This window comes from Oncorhynchus keta, chromosome 22 (genome assembly GCF_023373465.1).
Source record: "Oncorhynchus keta strain PuntledgeMale-10-30-2019 chromosome 22, Oket_V2, whole genome shotgun sequence".
In the NCBI taxonomy this organism is placed as follows: Eukaryota; Metazoa; Chordata; class Actinopteri; order Salmoniformes; family Salmonidae; genus Oncorhynchus; species Oncorhynchus keta.
This window is the reverse complement of record NC_068442.1, coordinates 56,013,996-56,041,662: the sequence shown is the minus strand read 5'-3', so window position 1 is coordinate 56,041,662 and position 27,667 is coordinate 56,013,996. Positions and strand designations below refer to the sequence as shown.

Sequence of the window (27,667 nt, the reverse complement as noted above, 5' to 3'; positions counted from 1 at the left end):
GAAGGCCCTTTCCTGTCTCAGCATGACGATGCCCCCGTGCACAAAGAGAGGTCCATACAGAAATGGTTTGTCGAGATCGGTGTGGAAGAACTTGATTGGCCTGCACAAAGCCCTAACCTAAACCCCATCGAACACCTTTGGGATTAATTGGAACCCTGACTATGAGCCAGTCCTAATCACCCAACATCAGTGCCCGACATCACTAATGCTCTTGTGGCTGAATGGAAGCAAGTCCCCTCAGCAATGTTCCAACATCTAGTGGAAATATTTCCCAGAAGACTGAAGACTGTTATAGCAGCAAAAGGGGGGGGGGACCAACTCCATATTAATGCTCATGATTTTGGAATGAAATGTTTGACATGCACGTGTCCACATACTTTTGGTCATGTGGTGTATTTACACCACATGACCAAAAGTATGTGGACACGTGCATGTTAGTTATATGTTAGTTAGTTATAACTAGGAATAAAATGGCCGACAGCAAACCGTTGCAGTATGTGATGAGTCAAAATATTTAATGCAGAAAGGGTCAACTATTTAGCAGTCATCGGTTGAGGTAGAGAACGTTGGACAGAACAAGGCTATGTTTATTTTTTTTTAAATTATTTCATCTTTATTTAACCAGGTAGGCTAGTTGAGAACACCTTTATTTAACCAGGTAGACTAGTTGAGAACACCTTTATTTAACCAGGTAGGCCAGTTGAGAACACCTTTATTTAACCAGGTAGGCCAGTTGAGAACACCTTTATTTAACCAGGTAGGCTAGTTGAGAACACCTTTATTTAACCAGGTAGGCTAGTTGAGAACACCTTTATTTAACCAGGTAGGCTAGTTGAGAACACCTTTATTTAACCAGGTAGACTAGTTGAGAACAAGTTCTCATTTGCAACTGCGACCTGGCCAAGATAAAGCATAGCAGTGTGAACAGACAACACAGAGTTACACATGGAGTAAACAATTAACAAGTCAATAAATAACACAGTAGAAAAAATGAGAGTCTGTGTCAACAACTCCATAAAACAATTTGAATGCAGATTGAATGCTATAGTCCCAAAGCTCTCGATATCCTGGGTTTCACTTTGCAAGAAATAGGTGACCCTAATGTTACGCTAGTTCACACAAAGCCCATTTATGCTTTATACCTGGCCATGTGTTCTGGAGGTTCCGTACGGAGGGTGTGTATTGTTAGGTTAGATTACTCGTTGGTTATTACTGCATTGTCGGAACTAGAAGCACAAGCATTTTGCTACACTCGCATTCAAATCTGCTAACCATGTATGTGACAAATAAGATTTGATTTGACGCAATTGCGGAGCCTCCGTAGGCTCGCAGATACCAAAATCCAGTTCCGTACCCCGTCACCGCGCGCCTCCCGCATCACCGCGCGCCTCCCGCATCACCGCGCGCCTCCCGCATCACCTCGCGCATCACCGCGCGCCTCCCGCATCACCGCGCGCCTCCAGCATCACCGCGCGCCTCCCGCACCTACCGCATCACCACGCGCCTCCCGCATCACCACGCGCCTTGATTGGTTGACGGTAAGTGGGGGCAGTTTGTCCGTATAAACACAAACTCACCTTTCCTACACGAGCTCTGCGACCGCCAGAAGTATGGTATGTCCTGACGTCTGCAGAGGCCGCCTCTCAGTAACTGTGTACGGATTGACCATAAATGTGCTTGTCTGAGCTGCACTCAGAATGCGATCGTGGTTCCATTGACACCGTGGAGCCGGCGTGAGATATGGGTCGGTAAGCTCGATGCGGGGATGGGATATGCCACTTCACTCCAAATTGGACCTTTATCCACACTGATACATCTAGAAGATTGAAATAGTGTTCAGGGAAAACTGCCCTTGACTAAAGAGACCCACTATTGCTAATTTAAAAAAATATGCAAGTGGAATGGACAATAGTTTTTGGAGAGATTGTGAGCTTTTCAGCTTATTTTCCACCATAATTTGCAAATAAATGTACAAATAAATTCATAAAAAATCCTACAATGTGACCTAAGTGTACCTATGATGAAAATTACAGGCCTCTCTCATCTTTTTAAGTGGGAGAACTTGCACAATTGGTGGCTGACTAAATACTTTTTTTGCCCCACTGTATGTTTGTGTTTACTATAGGTTCATGAGGCACTACAAATGTTATGTAACAAATGAATTGGCACTTAGTTGACTAAACTAAACTGTTTTTGTAATTTAGACAATAACTAGACTAAATCATTATTCAAATTTACATTATTTGCATCACGTTGAACAATGAAGGAGCTGATTGGCTGACACTGACTTTCCTAATTGGCTGCGGTGGCTACTGCTAGTTAGCATGAAGATGAAACGGGCAGTTTTCCAGGAACACTGGCAGTATTTCTTCTCCATGGAGCAGTGTGGATCAAGGTCCAAATTGAGTGCAGTGTCCCATTGGAGTTCAGTGTCCCATTGGAGTGCAGTGTCCCATTGGAGTGCAGTGTCCCATCCCTGCGTTGAGGTACATTTTCCAACCCATATCTCACACCGGCTCCATGGTGTCTTAATGTAACCATGATTGCGTTCCCAGCTCAATTTAAACAAGCGTAATGGCAGGGTTGGTATCTTCTGGGTAGGTTTCACTTTGCTCACCTCAAACTGTATTTATTATTCTCCTCTAGTTGCCCTCTAGAGGTAAAGAAGTGCCTGTCTGACTAGATGCCCTCTAGTTTCCCTCTAGCTGCCCTCTAGAGAGGTAAAGAAGTGTCTGTCTGACTAGCTGCCCTCTAGCTGCCCTCTAGTTTCCCTCTAGCTGCCCTCTAGAGAGGTAAAGAAGTGTCTGTCTGACTAGCTGCCCTCTAGAGAGGTAAAGAAGTGTCTGTCTGACTAGCTGCCCTCTAGAGAGGTAAAGAAGTGTCTGTCTGACTAGCTGCCCTCTAGAGGTAAAGAAGTGTCTGTCTGACTAGCTGCCCTCTAGAGAGGTAAAGAAGTGTCTGTCTGACTCTGACTAGAGGTAAAGAAGTGGCTGCCCTGCCCTCTAGAGAGGTAAAGAAGTGTCTGTCTGACTAGCTGCCCTCTAGCTGCCCTCTAGAGGTAAAGAAGTGCCTGTCTGACTAGCTGCCCTCTAGAGAGGTAAAGAAGTGTCTGTCTGACTAGCTGCCCTCTAGAGGTAAAGAAGTGTCTGTCTGACTAGCTGCCCTCTAGAGAGGTAAAGAAGTGTCTGTCTGACTAGCTGCCCTCTAGAGGTAAAGAAGTGTCTGTCTGACTAGCTGCCCTCTAGAGGTAAAGAAGTGTCTGTCTGACTAGCTGCCCTCTAGAGAGGTAAAGAAGTGTCTGTCTGACTAGCTGCCCTCTAGAGGTAAAGAAGTGGCTGCCCTCTAGTTTCCCTCTAGTTGCCCTCTAGAGAGGTAAAGAAGTGTCTGTCTGACTAGCTGCCCTCTAGCTGCCCTCTAGAGGTAAAGAAGTGTCTGTCTGACTAGCTGCCCTCTAGCTGCCCTCTAGAGGTAAAGAAGTGTCTGTCTGACTAGCTGCCCTCTAGAGAGGTAAAGAAGTGTCTGTCTGACTAGCTGCCCTCTAGAGGTAAAGAAGTGGCTGCCCTCTAGTTTCCCTCTAGTTGCCCTCTAGAGAGGTAAAGAAGTGTCTGTCTGACTAGCTGCCCTCTAGCTGCCCTCTAGAGGTAAAGAAGTGGCTGCCCTCTAGTTTCCCTCTAGTTGCCCTCTAGAGAGGTAAAGAAGTGTCTGTCTGACTAGCTGCCCTCTAGCTGCCCTCTAGAGGTAAAGAAGTGGCTGCCCTCTAGTTTCCCTCTAGCTGCCCTCTAGAGAGGTAAAGAAGTGTCTGTCTGACTAGCTGCCCTCTAGCTGCCCTCTAGAGGTAAAGAAGTGCCTGTCTGACTAGCTGATGTGTTACAACATGACATCAATGTAACAGGCTGATTCTGAAATGTAACAACAAATGGAAGGAGCTTGTTGACATCGTGTCCTGTAGCCTCTAGGCAGCAGTAGCCGTATCCCGAGTGACTGACCATGTCGGAGACAGCAAGTGAATATGAAGTAGTTATCCTCCTATATAGCTGCTTATTCGTTGGCCTAGTTATGAACTTGTATTTAGACAGTCCTTCAGAAGCCTCATATATAAACAGTTTTAAATCAAAGGTTAGTTCGTTAACATCCTCCCTTCTTGTTTCAGACCGTTGCCTACATCAGAGGACGTGAAAACAAGCCGAATGTAAGTGAGAGGTACAGGAATGTTACTACTGCCAATACCCATGTCCCATATTAACCACGGAGCCACAATTATTCTCTTAGTGCTATTTGGACTGAACATGTAAGGCTAGATATCGTCATGCTGATTTGATATGACTTGTCACCATGGTGATTCAGTTATTTAAAGAACATTATTTTTTTTAAACGTGTCATTTTTGGCATGGACCAATTGGCAACATGGGAGCTAAATTGTAGACGGTCTCCATTTTCAGTCCAAATGCATGTAATGCTGTGATTTTTAACTCGTGATTAGTACGTTCATAGTTGTTGCGTTGCACGATTATTCTTACTGTTTTTATCGTTTTGTTGTTGTTGTGCTTTTTAAACAAAATTGTAAATATAATGTATCCTCTCTGTTATGGAGGTCGTTCCACCTCAAAAAAGCACAAAGAGAAGTTTGACGCCCACCGTCTCAGATTGTTCTGAAATTGTAAGAAACCGATCAGATTAAGAAGAACAGATCAGATTAGGAAGAACAGATCAGATTAGGAGGAACAGATCAGATTAGGAGGAACAGATCAGATTAGGAGGAACAGATCAGATTAGGGGAACAGATCAGATTAGGGGAACAGATCAGATTAGGGGGAACAGATCAGATTAGGAAGAACAGATCAGATTAGGAGGAACAGATCAGATTAGGGGGAACAGATCAGATTAGGAGGAACAGATCAGATTAGGAGGAACAGATCAGATTAGGGGGAACAGATCAGATTAAGAAGAACAGATCAGATTAGGAAGAACAGATCAGATTAGGAGGAACAGATCAGAAGGAACAGATCAGATTAGGAGGAACAGATCAGATTAGGAGGAACAGATCAGATTAGGGGGAACAGATCAGATTAGGGGGAACAGATCAAATTAGAACAGATTAGGGGAACAGATCAGAACAGATCAGATTAGGGGGAACAGATCAGATTAGGGGGAACAGAAGAAGGGGAACAGATCAGATTAGGGGGAACAGATCAGATTAAGAAAATCAGATTAGGAGGAACAGATCAGATTAGGGGGAACAGATCAGATTAGGAGGAACAGATCAGATTAGGGGGAACAGATCAGATTAGGGGGAACAGATCAGATTAGGAGGAACAGATCAGATTAGGAGGAACAGATCAGATTAAGAAAATCAGATTAGGAGGAACAGATCAGATTAGGAGGAACAGATCAGATTAGGAGGAACTGTTAACACTGCTATGCTTTATCTTGGCCAGGTCGCAGTTGCAAATGAGAACTTGTTCTCAACTAGCCAACCTGGTTAAATAAAGGTGAAATAAAATAAAATTAAAATAAAAAAGATCAGATTAGGAGGAACAGATCAGATTAGCGTTCCTGCTGCATTGTTTTGTTGAAATATAATTTGAGTTGAGAAATTAAGATAGTTGTCAATTTTTTTTTATATATAGGATTCATATAAATTGACGTTTGACCATTTTATTTAAATTCTTCATGTACTAACTCATTGTTAGAAAAATGTTTGGTCCAAATTGGATGTTAGGTACTACATTTTATTGAAGATTATATGAATCCTATAAATTTAGGTGCAGTCAATTTGCATAATTTCTCAGAGATTAAATTATATTTCAACCAAATAATGTTGCAGGAATGCTAATCATATCCATTTCTAACGACAGAAACAATGTCAGAACAATTGGAGGTGGTGGGTGTCACAGCTTGCTGAAATGACAATGTTAGTTCTGTGGGGAGCAAGTTTCCTTTTCGGTGGTTGTCACACTAAAAATGTGTCACTTCCTGTTTGAATGTCCTGTACAGGAAGAGAGCGGCTGCAAAGCATCTAATTGAGCGCTACTTTGGCCAGTTAACAAAGGGCTGTGGAAATGGGGCCTGCACGAATGAGTTCTGTGCTTCGTGTCTTGGTTTTCAACCGCTGGATCACAACGCAGCGGCCATCAGAGCCCTGGAGCTCTATAAAATTAACACCAAACTGTGTGACCTTCACCCCTCCGCTGCCTTCCCTGACAACAACAGTGCCGAGGACACACAACCTGCCTTATTGGGCGACTGCCACGGGAAGATGACAGACAACCTGTTTCCCCCTAGGGAGGACTTCAGAGGTAAACACTGTGTATCCCAGATGGCTCCCTCTTCCCTATATAATCCTCTACTTTTGACCAGGGCCCTATATAATCCTCTACTTTTGACCAGGGCACTATATAATCCTCTACTTTTGACCAGGGCACTATATAATCCTCTACTTTTGACCAGGGCCCTATATAATCCTCTACTTTTGACCAGGGCCCTGTATACTCCTCTACTTTTGACCAGGGCCCGGTTTCCCGATAGCGATAGAACTTGCGAGTGTCTTTTAACGATGCGTATTTCCTACAACGGCTGAAGGTGTAACACACGTTTCCCAAAACGGCACACAGAGGGAGTTCTCCCTTCCCAGTCGTACCTTAACATTAGAATTATTCCACAATACTGATGATGGATCAGCTCCTAGAGAGAGATTACATAGTGGTAATGTTGAGGCATCGTGTCGATACTGGTGGGATGGAAAGAACTGCTCTCGGATCAGAGTTCTCCCTTCCCAGTCGTACCTTAACATTAGAATTATTCCACAATACTGACGATGGATCAGCTCCTAGAGAGATATTATCACCTATGGCTGAAAAGATTGAGACGATTTATTCCAATACCCTATAATAATAATAATAATAATAATAATAATAATCTATAATAATGCACTGAATAATAATAATGCACTGAACTCAAGACTCATCATTGCTCACACGTTGTTACGCACCTTGAAAAATATTCAGACACAAATTACAGACAGTAGGCCTAGTCTACAATTTGCAAAATAGAACTCAATTCAATACAAATGAAATTGATTTCAATATGATTGAAATACATACGATGTATTCAGACCCCTTCACTTTTTATATATGTTGTTACGTTACAGCCTTATTATAAAATTGATTAGATAAATTGTTTTCCTCATCGATCTAAGCTCGATACTCCATAATGACAGTGAAAACAGGTTTCTAGAAAAGTTGGCAAATTTATAAAAAAAATAAATAAAAAAAAAAACACCTTATTTATTTAAAGTATTCACACCCTTTTGCTATGAGGCTTCAAATTGAACTCTAGTTTTTCCTGTTTCCATTGATCATCCTTGAGATGTTTCTACAACTTGATTGGAGTCCACCTGGTGGTAAATTCAATTGATTGGACATGATTTGGAAAGGCTCACACACCTGTATATATAATGTCCCACAGTTGACGGTGCATGTCAGAGCAAAAACCAAGCCATGTCGAAGAAATTATCCGTAGAGCTCAGAGACAGGATTGTGTCGAGGCACAGATCTGGGGAAGGGTACCAAAGCATTTCTGCAGCATTGAAGCCACTGTGTTATTGGGGACCTTCAATCATTCTTAAATTGAAGAGGTTTTGAACCACCAAGACTCTTTGAGCTGACCGCCCAGTCAAACTGAGCAATCGGGAGCAAAAGGGGGAGGTGACCAAGAACCCGATGGTCACTCTGACAGCTCCAGAGTTCCTCTGTGGAGATGGGAGAACCTTCCAGAAGGACAACCATCTCTGCAGTACTGCACCAATCAGGCCTTTATGGTAGAGTGGCCAGACGGAAGCCACTCCTCAGTAAAAGGCACATGAGAATCCCGCTAGGAGTTTTCCTAAAGGCACCTAAAAGACGCTCGGACCATGAAACAAGATTCTCTGGTCTGATAAGATTGAATTATTTGGCCTGAATGCCAAGCATCATGCACCGCTCATCACCTGGCCAAACCATCCCTACGGTGAAGCATGTTGGTGGCAACATCATGCTGTGGGGATGTTTTTCATCAGCAGGATCGAGGGAAAGGTGAATATAGCAAAGTACATACAGATCCTTGATAAAAACCCAGACTCCGACTGAGACGAAGGTTCACCTAACAGGACAACGATCCTAAGCACACAGTCAAGATAACACAGGAGTGGCTTCGGCACAAGTTTCTGAATGTCCTTGAGTGACCCAGCCAGAGCCTGGACTTGAACCCGATCGAACATCTCTGGAGAGACCTGAAAACAGCTGTGTAGCAACGCTCCCCATCCAACCTGACAGAGCTTGAGAGGATCTGCAGAGAAGAATGGGAGAAACTCCCCAAATACAGATGTGCTAAGCGTCATACCCAAGAAGACTCATGGCTGTAATCGCTGCCAAAGGTGCTTCAACAAATTACTGAGGTCTGAATACTTATGTAAATGTCATATTTCTGTTTTATTTTTAATACATTTGCAAACATTTCTAAAAAGCTGTTTTTGCTTTGTCATTATGTGGTATTGTGTGTAGATTGAGGTGGGGGGGAAAAAAATCAGTTTTAGAATAAGGCTGTAACGTAACAATGTGGATTACAGTGCCTTGCGAAAGTATTCGGCCCCCTTGAACTTTGCCACATTTCAGGCTTCAAACATAAAGATATAAAAGTGTATTTTTTTTGTGAAGAATCAACAAGTGGGACACGATCATGAAGTGGAACGACATTTATTGGATATTTCAAACTTTCAAATTTTGCACGCCCAATTTTTCAGTTTATTTGTTAAAAAAAGTTTGAAATTTTCTCCATTCATGCTATTCAATAGTCCATTCATTTTTGAGAGATTTAAAATGGTTGCTCACTATTTTTCTCTGTTATATCTGTGTCCAGAGGTGCGTTACCTGACCGAGGAGAAGGTGTATGAGATCCTGAGTATCTGTGAGGGGAAGAAGGACTACTCTCCTCTGATCCGAGTCATCGGGAGGATCTTCTCCAGCGCTGACGGGCTGGTGCAGAGCTTCAGGAAAGACGAGGAGCAGCACCCCAACACCGAGGAGCAGCACCCCAACACCGAGGAGCAGCACCCCAACACCGAGGAGCAGCACCCCAACACCGAGGAGCAGCACCCCAACACCGAGGAGCAGCACCCCAACACCGAGGAGCAGCACCCCAACACCGAGGAGCAGCACCCCAACACCGAGGAGCAGCACCCCAACACCGAGGAGCAGCACCCCAACACCGAGGAGCAGCACCCCAACACCAAGGAGCAACGTAAGACCCACCAGGCCAAAGATGAGGACAAGGACGAGGACGACAAGGAGAGAACCACCGCCATGGAGCAGGAATCAGAGGCCTCGGTGTCCATGGAGGGAGCGACGGGATCGACGGAGAACAGACTGGGTCCTGTGGAGGTCTCAGTGGACATAGAAGCTGTGAGGAGAGTGTACAACAGACTCCTCTCCAACGAGAAGATGGAATCGGCCTTCCTCAACGCCCTAGTCTACCTAACTCCCAACGTAGAGCTGGATCTAACCTATCTAGACGTGTACGACACCAACCCAGACTACCTGAACATCTTCATCATCGTGATGGAGAACAGCAGCCTCCACAGCCCAGAGTACCTGGAGATGGCCATGCCTCTGTTCTGTAAGTGTATGAGTAAACTCCCTCTGCCTGCCCTGGCCAAGCTGACGCGCCTGTGGTCTCGGTACAGTGTAGAGCACATCAGACGTATGATGGAGACCTTTCAGCAGCTCATCACCTACACGGTAACGTTACATTCTTTACCTGATTTTTAAGCCTTTTATTTCATTCATGCTCGCAGTCGACCGGACTGAATTGTACAGAATACGCAGTTACTTCCAGCAGTCATTTTTACATTCAATGTGTTATGTACATTTGTTTTTCTGTCCTACCTAGAGCGTCGATTCCTCTGTAATGAATAGTTCTATCTCAAAATAAACAGCACAGGATACAGCAGGTGGAAAAAGTACAGTGAAATGTTGTTATACTAATCAAATGTTATTATTATTGTTATTATTGTTATTATTATTGTTATTATTGTTATTATTATTATTAAGGTGATCAGCAACGAATACGTCAGCGAAAGTCTGGTAAACGACGACGAGGGCGTTGTGGCGGCAACCAAGTGTCTGAAGGTATGGCTCTTATTGATTTGACATGTTAGTAATTTATCAGACTCGCTCATACAGAGCAACCTTACATTCCTTTTAAGGTAGCTTGGGTGAGACAACCACATTTTTACTTTTAAAAGCACTGCAGTTCACAGCCTTGCTCCCTCTTATCTGACAGTCGTGCTCGTTCCCATACAACCAAGGAGCCGGTCTAGAACAATACCTGGTGTTACAACCAAGGAGCTGGTCTAGAACAATACCTGGTGTTACAACCAAGGAGCCGGTCTAGAACAATACCTGGTGTTACAACCAAGGAGCTGGTCTAGAACAATACCTGGTGTTACAACCAAGGAGCTGGTCTACAACAATACCTGGTGTTACAACCAAGGAGCTGGTCTAGAACAATACCTGGTGTTACAACCAAGGAGCTGGTCTACAACAATACCTGGTGTTACAACCAAGGAGCTGGTCTATAACAATACCTGGTGTTATAACCAAGGAGCTGGTCTATAACAATACCTGGTGTTACAACCAAGGAGCTGGTCTACAACAATACCTGGTGTTACAACCAAGGAGCTGGTCTAGAACAATACCTGGTGTTACAACCAAGGAGCTGGTCTAGAACAATACCTGGTGTTACAACCAAGGAGCTGGTCTACAACAATACCTGGTGTTACAACCAATGAGCTGGTCTAGAACAATACCTGGTGTTACAACCAAGGAGCTGGTCTAGAACAATACCTGGTGTTACAACCAAGGAGCTGGTCTATAACAATACCTGGTGTTACAACCAAGGAGCTGGTCTATAACAATACCTGGTGTTACAACCAAGGAGCTGGTCTAGAACAATACCTGGTGTTACAACCAAGGAGCTGGTCTATAACAATACCTGGTGTTACAACCAAGGAGCTGGTCTAGAACAATACCTGGTGTTACAACCAAGGAGCTGGTCTATAACAATACCTGGTGTTACAACCAAGGAGCTGGTCTAGAACAATACCTGGTGTTACAACCAAGGAGCTGGTCTAGAACAATACCTGGTGTTACAACCAAGGAGCTGGTCTACAACAATACCTGGTGTTACAACCAAGGAGCTGGTCTAGAACAATACCTGGTGTTACAACCAAGGAGCTGGTCTAGAACAATACCTGGTGTTACAACCAAGGAGCTGGTCTAGAACAATACCTGGTGTTACAACCAAGGAGCCGGTCTAGAACAATACCTGGTGTTACAACCAAGGAGCTGATCTAGAACAATACCTGGTGTTACAACCAAGGAGCTGGTCTATAACAATACCTGGTGTTACAACCAAGGAGCTGGTCTAGAACAATACCTGGTGTTACAACCAAGGAGCTGGTCTAGAACAATACCTGGTGTTACAACCAAGGAGCTGGTCTAGAACAATACCTGGTGTTACAACCAAGGAGCTGGTCTAGAACAATACCTGGTGTTACAACCAAGGAGCTGGTCTAGAACAATACCTGGTGTTACAACCAAGGAGCTGGTCTAGAACAATACCTGGTGTTACAACCAAGGAGCTGGTCTATAACAATACCTGGTGTTACAACCAAGGAGCTGGTCTATAACAATACCTGGTGTTACAACCAAGGAGCTGGTCTTTAACAATACCTGGTGTTACAACCAAGGAGCTGGTCTAGAACAATACCTGGTGTTACAACCAAGGAGCTGGTCTAGAACAATACCTGGTGTTACAACCAAGGAGCTGGTCTAGAACAATACCTGGTGTTACAACCAAGGAGCTGGTCTAGAACAATACCTGGTGTTACAACCAAGGAGCCGGTCTAGAACAATACCTGGTGTTACAACCAAGGAGCTGGTCTATAACAATACCTGGTGTTACAACCAAGGAGCTGGTCTATAACAATACCTGGTGTTACAACCAAGGAGCTGGTCTATAACAATACCTGGTGTTACAACCAAGGAGCTGGTCTATAACAATACCTGGTGTTACAACCAAGGAGCTGGTCTAGAACAATACCTGGTGTTACAACCAAGGAGCTGGTCTAGAACAATACCTGGTGTTACAACCAAGGAGCTGGTCTAGAACAATACCTGGTGTTACAACCAAGGAGCTGGTCTACAACAATACCTGGTGTTACAACCAAGGAGCTGGTCTATAACAATACCTGGTGTTACAACCAAGGAGCTGGTCTAGAACAATACCTGGTGTTACAACCAAGGAGCTGGTCTAGAACAATACCTGGTGTTACAACCAAGGAGCTGGTCTAGAACAATACCTGGTGTTACAACCAAGGAGCTGGTCTATAACAATACCTGGTGTTACAACCAAGGAGCTGGTCTAGAACAATACCTGGTGTTACAACCAAGGAGCTGGTCTAGAACAATACCTGGTGTTACAACCAAGGAGCTGGTCTAGAACAATACCTGGTGTTACAACCAAGGAGCTGGTCTAGAACAATACCTGGTGTTACAACCAAGGAGCTGGTCTAGAACAATACCTGGTGTTACAACCAAGGAGCTGGTCTAGAACAATACCTGGTGTTACAACCAAGGAGCTGGTCTAGAACAATACCTGGTGTTACAGCCAAGAAGCTGGTCTAGAACAATACCTGGTGTTACAGCCGTAAAACAGTGGTTTTCTAGCAATGATCAACAACCAACTTAACAGATCTTAAAGAATTTTTAAAATAATTATCTGTAAATGTTGTTCAATCCAGGTGTTAAACTCTTAGAGACGTACCCAGAAAGACTCACAGCTATAAGCACTGCCACAGGTGATACTAACATGTATTGACTCAGAGGTGTGAATATTTATGTCAATTAAGATATTTCTGTATTTCATTGTCAATAAATTAGCAGATTTCTAAAAAACATGTTTTCACTTTGTCATTTTGGGGTGTAGATTGGTGAGAAAAACAACAACAATGTAATCCATTTTAAATTAAGGCTGTAAACACAAAGTGGAAAAGGTCGAGGGGTATCTAAGGTGTAGAAGCAAAAGTAGAATCCTTTATCAGATCCCCACAGCTATGGAACGCCCTGCCAGGAAAATATATTTTTTATACGTATTATAGTTGTAAATGATTGTTTTACTGTAAAGTGATTTTCAATTCCAGGGTGTTAAACTGCTGGGAGGTGACGTACGGGCCAGAAAGACTAAGACATGCTAGCTAAGCACTGCCTACTGATTGTGATTATCTAATAAACTCATGATCAACTAGAACCGTATTTGTCTACGAAGAGACGTTGTGACTTTAACTGTTTAGGTTGCCTTTTCCACTTCAATATGGATTGAAAATGGCATATTTTGTCTTGACTGAAACCGTAAAATCTGAGCACATTTCTAAAAAAGTTGCATGTTTTCACTTTGTCATTTTTGTCTGGGTGTAGATGTGTTGTGAGAAGTGTTGACAGGATGTTGTGTAAGATGAGATTTGAGGATGCTAAATGAGATAAGGATGCTGTAAACAGAAAGTGGAAAGATGAGATGTTGAGGATGCTGTAAATAAGGTGTAGGAGCAGATGAGATGTTGAATGCTGTAAATCAGATCCCCAGGATGGAACGCCCTGACAGATTTTTTAGATAGTTGAAATGATTGTTTTAAATGAAGGGGAGGATTTTGAAGATGAGATGTTTGGATTCTGTAAATAGAAGGGGGTGTTTGACAGATGAGATGTTGAGGATGCTGTAAATAGAGAGGGGCCATGTGTTGACAGATGAGATGTTGAGGACTGTAAATAGAGAGCTGGAGGATGCCTTGACAGATGAGATGTGATTATGTAATAAACTCAGGATGTGTTGACAGAAGATGTTGAGGATTGTAAATAGAAGGGGAGGATGTTGTTGACAGATGAGATGTTGAGGATGCTGTAAATAGAGAGGGGAGGATTTTGACAGATGAGATGTGGGATGCTGTAAATGGCAGGGATTTTGTCTTTACAGATGAGATGTTGAAATGCTGTAAATAGAGAGGGGAGGATGTGTTGACAGATGAGATGTTGAGGATGCTGTAAATAGAGAGGGAGGATGTTGACAGATGAGATGTTGAGGATGCTGTAAATAGAGGGCAGATGAGATGTTGAGGATGCTGTAAATAGAGAGGGGAGGATGTGTTGACAGATGAGATGTTGAGGATGCTGTAAATAGAGAGGGGAGGATGTGTTGACAGATTTGAGGATGCTGTCAGATGAGATGTTGAGGATGCTGTAAATAGTGAGGTAGGATGTGTTGACAGATGAGATGTTGAATGCTGTAAATAGAGAGGAGGATGTGTTGACAGATGAGATGTTGAGGATGCTGTAAATAGAGAGGGGAGGATGTGTTGACAGATGAGATGTTGGGGATGCTGTAAATAGAGAGGGGAGGATGTGTTGACAGATGAGATGTTGAGGATGCTGTAAATAGAGAGGGGAGGATGTGTTGACAGATGAGATGTTGAGGATGCTGTAAATAGAGAGGGGAGGATGTGTTGACAGATGAGATGTTGGGGATGCTGTAAATAGAGAGGGGAGGATGTGTTGACAGATGAGATGTTGAGGATGCTGTAAATAGAGAGGGGAGGATGTGTTGACAGATGAGATGTTGAGGATGCTGTAAATAGAGAGGGGAGGATGTGTTGACAGATGAGATGTTGAGGATGCTGTAAATAGAGAGGGGAGGATGTGTTGACAGATGAGATGTTGAGGATGCTGTAAATAGAGAGGGGAGGATGTGTTGACAGATGAGATGTTGAGGATGCTGTAAATAGAGAGGGGAGGATGTGTTGACAGATGAGATGTTGAGGATGCTGTAAATAGAGAGGGGAGGATGTGTTGACAGATGAGATGTTGAGGATGCTGTAAATAGAGAGGGGAGGATGTGTTGACAGATGAGATGTTGGGGATGCTGTAAATAGAGAGGGGAGGATGTGTTGACAGATGATACCTTGAGGGTTATAATAAATATAGCTTTGAGGTCATATAGTCTCAGGGCCTTAACCCTGGACAGGACACTAGTCTATCACAGGGCCTTAACCCTGGACAGGACACTAGTCTATCACAGGGCCTTAACCCTGGACAGGACACTAGTCTATCACAGGGCCTTAACCCTGGACAGGACACTAGTCTATCACAGGGCCTTAACCCTGGACAGGACACTAGTCTATCACAGGGCCTTAACCCTGGACAGGACACTAGTCTGTGCAATGCAGGTGTTGAAGCACGTTGGCTAGGAAAAACTCCCTAGAAAGGCCGAAACCTAGAGAGGAACCAGGCAATGAGGGGAGGCCAGTCCTCTTCTGGCTGTGCCGGGTGGAGATTATAACAGAACATGGCCAAGATGTTCAAATGTTCATAGATGACCAGCATGGTCGAATAATAGGTCTGGGACAGGTAGCACGTCCGGTGAACAGGTCAGGGTTCCATAGCTGCAGGCAGAACAGTTGAAACTGGAGCAGCAGCACGGCCAGGTGAACAGGTCAGGGTTCCATAGCTGCAGGCAGAACAGTTGAAACTGGAGCAGCAGCACGGCCAGGTGGACTGGGGACAGCAAGGAGTCATCAGGCCAGGTAGTCCTGAGGCATGGTCCTAGGGCTCAGGTCCTCCGAAAGAGAGAATTAGAGAGAGCATACTTAAATTCACACAGGACACCGGATAAGACAGGAGAAGTACTCCAGATATAACAAACTGACCCTAGCCCCCCGACACATAAACTACTGCAGCATAAATACTGGAGGCTGAGACAGGAGGGGTCAGGAGACACTGTGGCCCCATCCAATGATACCCCCGGACGTAATGACCTTCGGTTCACATGTCTAGGAACAGTAATAGTGTTAACTATTACTGTTAACTAATAGTGTTCTAATGACCTTCAGTTCAGAAAGTCTCAGTGACCTATTTATATAATATAATCTACTTCTGTCTTTTAAAAAGAGAAGTATGGCACTATGAAAGATGTGACACAGATCATTCATCTGTACGCTACGTGCAAACCACTTTGTTTTAAGCATCAATGTGTTCTGACCCAAACTGGGTGCAGAACCTGTTTAAACTCCCTGAAAACACAGGGATGACGATTCACACAGGTTAGTAATATCAGAGGAGGTCAAAAAAGCACCTTTCCTTGTCATAATGCATTGAAATTACTTACGATCTGCACAGTTTGGAGAGGTGTGGGGCCACTTGGAGACACCAGTTAGTCCTCTCACTGAAACCCACAGTTTGGAGAGGTGTGGGGCCACTTGGAGACACCAGTTAGTCCTCTCACTGAAACCCACAGTTTGGAGAGGTGTGGGGCCACTAGGTTAGACAAACCCAGTCTGAATAGTCCTCTCCTCTCACTGAAACCCACAGTTTGGAGAGGTGTGGGGCCACTAGGAGACATCAGTTAGTCCTCTCACTTAAACCATTGTAATAGTTTTCTTATCTTGTACTGATCTTATCTCCTAAAGCTAAATTAATATTCTTATCATGTTACTGTAACTATCAGGAGTATTTACAGATTTCGTTATCAACAAATTCAGTGAAAGTACAGGAAATGTAAAATGCACATCAAATCAACAATGTAATGTTTGGATTCATTCTTGTCAGATGTACAGTTGTGTCCTCACCTTTTTGGTCTAATAATTTACCCATAAGCCTCAGTGTTCTCTTTCATGGTTCTGTAAGGAATGCTTCAATTTGGCCCTATCCATGTCGGTCAAGTATTGTTATGGTAGTGTAGTGGGAGAATTTTTTTTCTTTTTTTTAAAAGTGCAAATTCAATCAGGAGGAGGAGCCCCCGTCCAGCGAGCTCACCCTGCAGGAGCTCTTGGGGGAGGAGAGGAGGAACAAGAACGGTCCCCGGGTCGATCCTCTGGAGAAGGTGAGGAGAGACCACCACAATGGAAATTAAACTTATTTGAAAGAGTTTACTTTTTCTTTGTTATAATCATTTACAGTGCAGTCAAAGTATTCAGATCGCTTGACTAGTTCCACAGCTTGTTGTTACAGACTTATTCTAAAATCGATTAAATTGTTTTTTCCCCTCAATCTACATACAATACCCCATAATGACAAAGCAAAAACTTAATCACATTTGCATAAGTATTCAGACCTTTGGCAGCGATTTAAATCCTCAAGTCTTTTTGGATAGGACGCTACAAGCTTGACACACCTGTATTTGGGGAGGTTCACCTGTTCTTCTCTGCAGATCCTCTCAAGCTCTGTCAGGTTGAATGGGGATCGTCGCTGCACAGCTATTTTCAAGTTTCTCCAGAGATATTCGATCAAATTCAAGTCCGGCCTCTGGCTGGGCCACTCAAAGACATTCAGAGACTTGTCCCGAAGCCACTCTTGTGTTGTCTTGGCTGTGTGCTTAGGGTAGTTGTCCTGTTGAAAGGTGAACCTTCTCCCCAGTCTGAGGTCCTGAGCGCTCTGGAGCAAGTTTTCATCAAGGATCTCTGTTCATCTTTGCCTCGATCCTGACTAGTCTCCCAGTTCCTGCTGCTGAAAAACATCCCCACAACATGATCCTTCCACCACCATGCTTCGCCGTAGGGATGGTGCCAGGTTTCCTCCAGACGTGACGCTTGGCATTCAGGCCAAAGAGTTCAATCTTGGTTTCATCAGACCAAAGAATCTTGTTCGTCATGGTCTGAGAGTCTTTAGGTGCCTTTTGGCAAATTCCAAGGGGACTGTCATATGCCTTTTACCGAGGAGTGGCTTCCGTCTGACCACTCTACCATAAAGGCCTGATTGGTGGAGTGCTGCAGAGATGGTTGTCCTTCTGGAGAGTCTTTGTGGTTCCAAACTTCTTCCATTTAAGAATGATGGAGGCTACTGTGTTCTTGGGGACCTTCAATGCTGCAGAATGATGGAGGCTACTGTGTTCTTGGGGACCTTCAATGCTGCAGAATGATGGAGGCTACTGTGTTCTTGGGGACCTTCAATGCTGCAGAATGATGGAGGCTACTGTGTTCTTGGGGACCTTCAATGCTGCAGAATGATGGAGGCTACTGTGTTCTTGGGGACCTTCAATGCTGCAGAATGATGGAGGCTACTGTGTTCTTGGGGACCTTCAATGCTGCAGAATGATGGAGGCTACTGTGTTCTTGGGGACCTTCAATGCTACAGATCTTTTTGGTTCCCCCAGATCTGTGCCTTGACACAATCCTGTCTATGAGCTCTACGGACATTTCCTTCCTTTCCCAGATCTGTGCCTTGAAACAATCCTGTCTATGAGCTCTACGGACAATTCCTTCGACCTCATGGCTTGGTTTTTGCTCTGACATGAACTGTGTGACCTTATATAGACCGGTGTGTGCCTTTCCAAATCATGTCCAATCAATGGAATTGACCACAGGTGGACTCCCAAGTTGTAGAAACATCTTAAGATGATTACGATGATCAATGGAAACAGGATGCACCTGAGCTCAATTTCGAGTTTCATAGCAACGGGTCTGAATACTTATGGATATAAGGTATCTGTTTTTGTATTTTTAATAAATTGCCAACATTTCTAAAAACCTGTTTGCTTTGTCATTATGGGGTATTGTGATGTCATTATGGGGTATTGTGATGTCATTATGGGGTATTGTGATGTCATTATGGGGTGTGGTGTGTGTATATTGATGAGGGACAATTAAAAAAAATAATATCAGTTTTATAATAAAGCTGGAGCAAAATATGGAAAAATTCAAGGGGTCTGAATACTTTCCAAATACCCTGTAAATACTTTTTTTTGCGTTATCCTCAATGATTTGGGGCGGCAGCGTAGCCTAGTGGTTAGAGCGTTGGACTAGTAACCGGAAGGTTGCAAGTTCAAACCCCCGAGCTGACAAGGTACAAATCTGTCGTTCTGCCCACTGTTCCTAGGCCGTCATTGAAAATAAGAATTTGTTCTTAACTGACTTGCCTAGTTAAATAAAGGTAAAATAAAATTTAAATACTTTGTTATCCACAATGATTTGGAATGGATTGTGTCCACGTGTGGTTGAATTGTTTTTAAATTGTCAAATGAAAAGGAGCTGGGCGTCAGGACCCTGGACTGCAGACGACCCCTCATCCCCTTCGAGGAGTTTGTCAACGAGCCTCTGAACGATGTTCTAGAGATGGACAAGGACTTCACCTTCTTCAAGGTGGACTCGGAGAGTAAGTTCTCCTTCCAGAGCTGTCCCTTCATCCTCAACGCCTGCACCAAGAGCCTGGGACTGTACTACGACAACCGCATCAGCATGTACAGCGAGAGGAGGATCACAGCGCTCTACAGTCTGGTACAAGGACAGCAGCTCAACCCATACCTCAGGCTCAAAGTACGACGAGACCACATCATCGACGACGCCCTCGTCAGGGTGAGTCACAACACACACACATTATATAGTACCAGCTATAACCAACATCTCCAATCTGGTCTCATTGATTGGACTCCAGGTTAGCAGACTCCAATTAGCTTTTGGAGAAGTCATTAGCGTACAGGTTCACACACTTTTTCCAACATACACTGTGAATTTAATGATGTATTCAAGAAAAATACAATACTTTTTGTGTATTGCTGCGACTTAGATGAAGTACAGATCAAATGTTATGACCAATTTCAGCAGAAATCCAGGTGATTCCAAAGGGTTCACATACCTTTTCTTGCCAGTGTATTTTATATTTGAGATTGTTCAAAGTACCCTTTGCCTTGACAGCTTTGCACACTCTTGTGATGTCTTCACTATTATTCTACAATGTAGAAAATAGTACAAATAAAGAAATACCCTGGAATGAGTAAGTGTGTCTCTAACCAGTGTGTGACCCAGATCACTGGTTGCTGAGGAAAAGGAGGAGGTTAAAGGGGGGTGATTGTGTGAAATGGCTAGCTAGTTAACGGTGGTGCGCGCTAATAGCGTTTCAATCGGTGACGTCACTCTCTCTGAGACCTTGAAGTAGTGGTTTCCCTTGCTCGGCAAAGGGCCACGGCTCTTGTGGAGTGATGGGTAACGATGCTTCGTGGGAAGCGGTTGTTGTTGTGTGCAGAGGGGCCCTGGTTTGAGCCCAGGTAGGGGTGAGGAGAGGGACATAATACTGTTACATCACATACAGGGCATTTGGAAATTATTCAGACCCTTTGACTTTTGCAACGTTTTGTTACAGTACAGCCTTATTCTAAAATGGATTAAATAAAATCATATCTACACACACACTACCCAATAATGACAAAGCGAAAACAGGTTTTGAGTTTTTTTTGTACATTTTTATAAAAAAATGTAAAAAACTTGAAGTATTCAGACCCTTTGCTGTGTAGCTAAACATTTCTGCAGCATTGAATGTCCCCAAGAACACCTCCATCATTCTTAAATGTAAAATTAAACATTGATGGCGATTGCATCGTCTGTGGACCTATTGGGGCGGTAAGCAAATTGAAGTGGGTCTAGGGTGTCAGGTAGGGTGGAGGTGATATGGTCCTTGACTAGTCTCTCAAAGCACTTCATGATGACAGAAGTGACGGGGCGATTAGTTATTCATTTAGTTCAGTTACTTTCGCTTTCTTTACAGGAACAATGGTGGACATCAAATCAAATGGTATTGGTCACATACACATGGTTAGCAGATGTTAATGGTCACATACACATGGTTAGCAGATGTTATTGGTCACATACACATGGTTAGCAGATGTTATTGGTCACATACACATGGTTAGCAGATGTTATTGGTCACATACACATGGTTAGCAGATGTTATTGGTCACATACACATGGTTAGCAGATGTTAATGGTCACATACACATGGTTAGCAGATGTTAATGGTCACATACACATGGTTAGCAGATGTTAATGGTCACATACACATGGTTAGCAGATGTTATTGGTCACATACACATGGTTAGCAGATGTTAATGGTCACATACACATGGTTAGCAGATGTTATTGGTCACATACACATGGTTAGCAGATGTTAATGCGACTGTAGCGAAATGCTTGTGCTTCTAGTTCCGACAATGCAGTAATAACCAACAATTAATCTAACTAACAATTCCAAAACTACTGTCTTATACACAGTGTAAGGGGTATAAAGAATATGTACATAAAGATATGAGTGAGTGATGGTACAGAGCAGCATAGGCTCTACAGTAGATGGTATCGGGTACAGTATATACATATGAGATGAGTATGTAAACAAAGTGGCATAGTTAAAGTGGCTAGTGATACATGTATTACATAAGGATGCAGTCGATGATATAGAGTACAGTATATACGTATGCATATGAGATGAATAATGTAGGGTATGTAACATTATATTAGGACATCTTGAAGCAAGTGGGGGCAGCAGACTGGGATATGTCCGTCAACACACAGCCAGCTGGTCTGTTCTGAGGACATGGCTAGGGATGCCATCTGGGCCGGCAGCCTTGCGAGGGTTAACACGCTTCAATGTCTTACTCATCTTCGCCACAGAGAACGAGAGCCCACAGTCCTCTTGGTCACAGTGGGAACGACATTCCCTGTCCCGATGAACTCTGTCACCTTGTCAGTGTTCCTCAAAGTCTCAGAGGCAACCCGGAACGTATCCCAGTCCGCGTGATCAAAACGATCTTGAAGCATGGATTCCGATTGGTCAGACCAACGTTGAACAGTTCTTAGCACGGATGATTCCTGTTTTGAGTTTCTGCCTATAGGAAGGGAGTAGCAGAATGGAGTCGTCATCTGATTTGCCGAAAGGAGGAAGGGGGGAGAGTAACAATGGTAGTTTTTGAAGCTCAAGTAATATAGCCAATGTGTTTGTAGAACTTCCGTAGCGTTTTCCTCAGATTTGCTTTGTTAATGTCCCTAGCTACAATAAATGTTTCCTCGGGTTATGTGGTTTCCAGTTGCGCAAAGTCTAGTGTAGAACCGTGAGGGCCGTCGTGGTATCGGCTTGAGGGGGAATATACTGCGATATGGCTGCAACAATAACCAAAGAGAATTCTCTTTGGAGGTAATATGGTCAGCATTTCAGGTATTCGAGGTCATGTCTCTCTGGAAGGAGGTCCTTGCCCTGAGCTCGTCTACTCTATTGTCCAGGGACTGAACATTCACCAGTAATATACTCAGTACGCCTCCTGACTCGGACTAGAAGTCCACTCCCTCGTCTCCGTGGCATCTTGGAGTAGCGTCTGGGATAAGTTCATGCACCTTGGGGGGTACGAACAAAGGATTCAATTCAGATAAGTAATATTTATGTTTGAAATGCAGGTGAGGGATTTCCGTCTGTATGTAAATACGCAAAGAACATTCTGGGCTAATGTAAGAAATAACAAAAAAACAAAATAATACTGCAGAGCGGCCATGTCAATCGGTCGGTCGGACTCCCTCTAGTCATCTGTGTCTTTAATTATTTTGTCAGACAAGCTCAGTGCATATCATTGGTTTGATTTAAAACACATTGGATGTGTCTATATATGGAAAAATACACGTTATAACATTTCTACAAATCGATTGGTGGATTGAACAGACGACTCTCGGTCGACCAAGACCAGGCTAGTGCTAAGGTGAATGGGAAGGGTTCCTCTGTTTCTGTCCCTCTCCTAACCTAATGGTCTGCGTCCTACAGTTGGAGATGATCGCCATGGAGAACCCAGCGGACCTGAGGAAGCAGCTGTTTGTAGAGTTTGAAGGAGAGCAGGGCGTTGACGAGGGAGGGGTCTCTAAAGAGTTCTTCCAGCTCGTCCTGGAGGAGATGTTCAACCCTGATATTGGTGAGATGTTCTGCTTGGAATTTAACTGTATCTGTGGTTGAATCAAGACACAAATTGCTTCCAAGGATGAACCAGACTTGTGGGAGTCCACAATTTATTTTCTGAGGACTTGGCTGATTTCTTTTGATTTTCCCATGATGTCAAGCAAAGAGGCACGGCGTTTGAAGGTAGGCCTTGAAATACATCCACAGGTACACCTCCAATTGAGTCAATTAGCCTATGAGAAGCGTCTAACGCCATGACATCATTTTCTGGAATTGTTCAAGCTGTTTAACCTAGCGTCCCACCTGGCCAACATCCAGTGAGATTGCAGATTCAGAAATAAATAAAACATAAAACTTCATAAAACATCTCTCGGCGTTTTATACATGTTCTATGTAATCCAAAGACACTGCCCTAATGCACTGTATGTAGAAATGTTTCAAGACCCCTTCTGTTTTTCCACATTTTGTTACATTACAGCCTTATTCTAAAATGGAAACAAAAAAAACAAAACAAATCCTCATCAATCTGCATATAATGACAAAACGAAAACAAGTTTAGTCGTTTTTGCTAATGTATAAAAAACATATACCTTACAGTATTCGGACCTTTTGCTATTAAACTCAATTGAACTCCATTGATCATGCTTGAGATGTTTTTCCAACTTGATTGGAGTCCATCTGTGGTAAATTAAATTGATTTGGAAAAGCACACACCTGTTTATGTAAGGTCCAACAGTTGTCAGAGCAAAAGCCAAGCCATGAGGTCGAAGGAATTGTCTGGAGAGCTCAGAGACGAGATTGTGTCGAGGCACAGATCTGGGGAAGGGTACCAAACAATTTCTGCAGCATTGAAGGTCTCCAAGAACACAGTGGTCTCCATCATTCTTAAATGGAAGAAATTTGGAACCACCAAGACTCTTCCTAGAGCTGTCCGCCCGGCCAAACTGAGCAATTGGGGGAGAAGGGCCTTGGTCAGGGAGGTGACCAAGAACCTGATGGTCACTCTGACAGAGATCCGGAGTTCCTCTTTGGAGATGGGAGAACCTTCCAGAAGGACAACCATGTCTGCAGCACTCTACCAATCAGGCCTTCATGGTAGTGGCTCGACGGAAGCCACTCCTCAGTAACAAGCACACGACAGCCTGCTTGGAGTTTGTAAAAAGGCACCTAAAGGACTCTGACCATGAGAAACAAGAAACCGAGATTAAAATCTTTGGCCTGAATGCCAAGCGTCATGTCTGGAGGAAACCTGGCACCATCCCTACGGTGAAGCATGGTGGTGGCAGCATCATGTTGTGGGGATGTTTTTCAGCGGCAGGGATTGGGAGACTAGTCAGGATCGAGGCAAAGATGAACGGAGCAAAGTACAGAGAAATCCTTGATGAAAACCTGCTCCAGAGCACTCAGGACCTCAGACTGGGGTGAAGGTTTGCTCCTGAGCGCGAAGGTTCACCTTCCAACAGGACAATGACCCTAAGCACACAGCCAAGACAACACAGGATTAGCTTCGGGATTAGTCTCTGAATGTCCTTGATTGGCCCAGCCAGAGCCCGTACTTGAACCCGATCAAACATCTCTGGAGAGACTTGAAAATAGCTGAGCAGCCTGACGGAGCTTGAGAGGATCTGCAGAGAAGAATGTGAGAAACTTCCCAAATAAAGGTGTGCCAAGCTTGTAGTGTCATACCCAAGAAGACTCAAGGCTGTAATCACTTCCAAAGGTGCTTCAACAAAGTACTTCACTAATGAATTGCCACTGACTTAGAGGAAAGCCAGAGTGTCTATGTTTTCAGATGACTCAACACTATACACGTCAGCTACTACAAGCGACTGAAATGACTGCAACACTTAACAAAGAGTTGCAGTTTGTTTCAGATTGAGTGGCAAGGAATAAGTTAGTCCTAAATATATAAAATATTTAAAAACTAAAAGCATTGTGGGACAAATCGTTAACTAAACCCTAAACCCTAAACTACATTGTGTCATTAATGTGGAAATTGAGCGAGTTGAGGAGACTAAACTGCTTGGAATTATAAACGGTCATGGTCAAAACATATTGATACAATAGTATGGAGTCTGTCCATGATAAGGAGCTGCTCCATCTACTTAACAGTACTATCAACAAGGCAGGTCCTACAGGCCCTAGTTTCTACCTTAACAACACTATCAACAAGGCAGGTCCTACAGGCCCTAGTTTCTACCCTCTTGACAGCATGGTCAACAAGGCAGGCCCTAGTTTCTACCTTAACAGCACTATCAACAAGGCAGGTCCTACAGGCCCTAGTTTCTACCTTAACCGCACTATCAACAAGGCAGGTCCTACAGGCCCTAGTTTCTACCTTCTTAACAGCACTATCAACAAGGCAGGTCCTAGTTTCTACCTTCTTAACAACACTATCAACAAGGCAGGTCCTACAGGCCCTAGTTTCTACCTTCTAGACAGCAATATCAACAAGGCAGGTCCTACAGGCCCTAGTTTCTACCTTCTTAACAGCACTATCAACAAGGCAGGTCCTAGTTTCTACCTTCTTAACAACACTATCAACAAGGCAGGTCCTACAGGCCCTAGTTTCTACCTTCTTAACAGCACTATCAACAAGGCAGGTCCTAGTTTCTACCTTCTTAACAACACTATCAACAAGGCAGGTCCTACAGGCCCTAGTTTCTACCTTAACCGCACTATCAACAAGGCAGGTCCTACAGGCCCTAGTTTCTACCTTAACAACACTATCAACAAGGCAGGTCCTACAGGCCCTAGTTTCTACCTTCTTAACAGCACTATCAACAAGGCAGGTCCTACAGGTCCTAGTTTCTACCTTCTTAACACTATCAACAAGGCAGGTCCTACAGGCCCTAGTTTCTACCTTCTAGACAGCAATATCAGCAATATCAACATGGCAGGTCCTACAAGCCCTAGTTTCTACCTTCTAGACAGCAATATCAACAAGGCAGGTCCTAGTTTATCCCTCCTAGTTTCTAACAACACTATCAACAAGGCTTCTTAACAACACACTATCAACAAGGCAGGTCCTACAGGCCCTAGTTTCTACTATCAACAAGGCTCCTAACCGCACTATCAACAAGGCAGGTCCTACAGGCCCTAGTTTCTACCTTAACAACACTATCAACAAGGCAGGTCCTACAGGCCCTAGTTTCTACCTTCTTAACAGCACTATCAACAAGGCAGGTCCTACAGGTCCTAGTTTCTACCTTCTTAACAACACTATCAACAAGGCAGGTCCTACAGGCCCTAGTTTCTACCTTCTAGACAGCAATATCAACAAGGCAGGTCCTACAGGCCCTAGTTTCTACCTTCTTAACAGCACTATCAACAAGGCAGGTCCTAGTTTCTACCTTCTTAACAACACTATCAACAAGGCAGGTCCTACAGGCCCTAGTTTCTACCTTCTTAACAGCACTATCAACAAGGCAGGTCCTAGTTTCTACCTTCTTAACAACACTATCAACAAGGCAGGTCCTACAGGCCCTAGTTTCTACCTTAACCGCACTATCAACAAGGCAGGTCCTACAGGCCCTAGTTTCTACCTTAACAACACTATCAACAAGGCAGGTCCTACAGGCCCTAGTTTCTACCTTCTTAACAGCACTATCAACAAGGCAGGTCCTACAGGTCCTAGTTTCTACCTTCTTAACACTATCAACAAGGCAGGTCCTACAGGCCCTAGTTTCTACCTTCTAGACAGCAATATCAACATGGCAGGTCCTACAGGCCCTAGTTTCTACCTTCTAGACAGCAATATCAACAAGGCAGGTCCTACAGGCCCTAGTTTCTACCTTAACCGCACTATCAACAAGGCAGGTCCTACAGGCCCTAGTTTCTACCTTCTTAACAGCACTATCAACAAGGCAGGTCCTAGTTTCTACCTTAACAACACTATCAACAAGGCAGGTCCTACAGGCCCTAGTTTCTACCTTCTTAACAACACTATCAACAAGGCAGGTCCTACAGGCCCTAGTTTCTACCTTCTTAACAACACTATCAACAAGACAGGTCCTACAGGCCCTAGTTTCTACCTTAACAACACTATCAACAAGGCAGGTCCTACAGGCCCTAGTTTCTACCTTCTTAACAACACTATCAACAAGGCAGGTCCTACAGGCCCTAGTTTCTACCTTAACAACACGATCAACAAGGCAGGTCCTACAGGCCCTAGTTTCTACCTTCTTAACAACACTATCAACAAGACAGGTCCTACAGGCCCTAGTTTCTACCTTCTTAACAACACTATCAACAAGGCAGGTCCTACAGGCCCTAGTTTCTACCTTCTTAACAACACTATCAACAAGACAGGTCCTACAGGCCCTAGTTTCTACCTTAACAACACTATCAACAAGGCAGGTCCTACAGGCCCTAGTTTCTACCTTCTTAACAACACTATCAACAAGGCAGGTCCTACAGGCCCTAGTTTCTACCTTAACAACACGATCAACAAGGCAGGTCCTACAGGCCCTAGTTTCTACCTTCTTAACAACACTATCAACAAGGCAGGTCCTACAGGTCCTAGTTTCTACCTTAACCGCACTATCAACAAGGCAGGTCCTACAGGCCCTAGTTCTGTCACACCTGGACTACTGTTCAGTCTTGTGGTCAGCTGCCACATCAAAGAACTTAAGAAAATTGAATTAAATTAAATTAAATTAATTCAGAACCCTTGGATGTACACACACAGCTAATATTAATAATATGCATGTCAATCTCTCCTGACTCAAATAGGAGGAGAGCTTGACTTAATCACTACTTGTATTTGTGAGAGGTGTTGAATGCACCGAGCTGTTTGTCCGAACTACTGGCACACAGCACAAGACATGCCACCAGAGGTCTCTTCACAGTCCCCCATGTCCAAAACAGACTATGGGAGGCACACAGTACTA

The 27,667-nt window shown here is 43.8% G+C and overlaps 1 protein-coding gene and 1 long non-coding RNA gene across 3 annotated transcripts in view; one reads left to right on the top strand and one right to left on the bottom strand.

The window, feature by feature from the left end:
- LOC118372786 (ubiquitin-protein ligase E3A-like) overlaps window positions 1-27,667 on the top strand; it is a 42,156-nt gene that overhangs the window by 1,330 nt on the left and 13,159 nt on the right. The window contains exons 2-9 of the mRNA XM_052475819.1: window positions 4,151-4,189; window positions 5,995-6,296; window positions 8,893-9,770; window positions 10,083-10,165; window positions 16,734-16,758; window positions 16,849-16,959; window positions 19,100-19,426; window positions 22,647-22,791. Coding sequence (XP_052331779.1) covers window positions 4,188-4,189; window positions 5,995-6,296; window positions 8,893-9,770; window positions 10,083-10,165; window positions 16,734-16,758; window positions 16,849-16,959; window positions 19,100-19,426; window positions 22,647-22,791 — 1,873 coding nt within the window. The 5' untranslated portion in view covers window positions 4,151-4,187. The remainder of the gene's footprint in view (window positions 1-4,150; window positions 4,190-5,994; window positions 6,297-8,892; window positions 9,771-10,082; window positions 10,166-16,733; window positions 16,759-16,848; window positions 16,960-19,099; window positions 19,427-22,646; window positions 22,792-27,667) is intronic.
- LOC127910771 (uncharacterized) lies at window positions 10,402-13,223 on the bottom strand. 2 transcript variants are annotated; one of them, XR_008076149.1, is made up of 6 exons: window positions 12,210-13,223; window positions 11,914-12,098; window positions 11,322-11,358; window positions 11,063-11,099; window positions 10,878-11,025; window positions 10,402-10,655 (listed from the first exon to the last, which is right to left on the bottom strand). It is a non-coding gene; the product is annotated as an uncharacterized LOC127910771 (long non-coding RNA). The 2 variants fall into 2 exon arrangements; XR_008076150.1 differs by lacking the exon at window positions 11,322-11,358 and having other exon boundaries at window positions 10,878-11,099; window positions 11,951-12,098.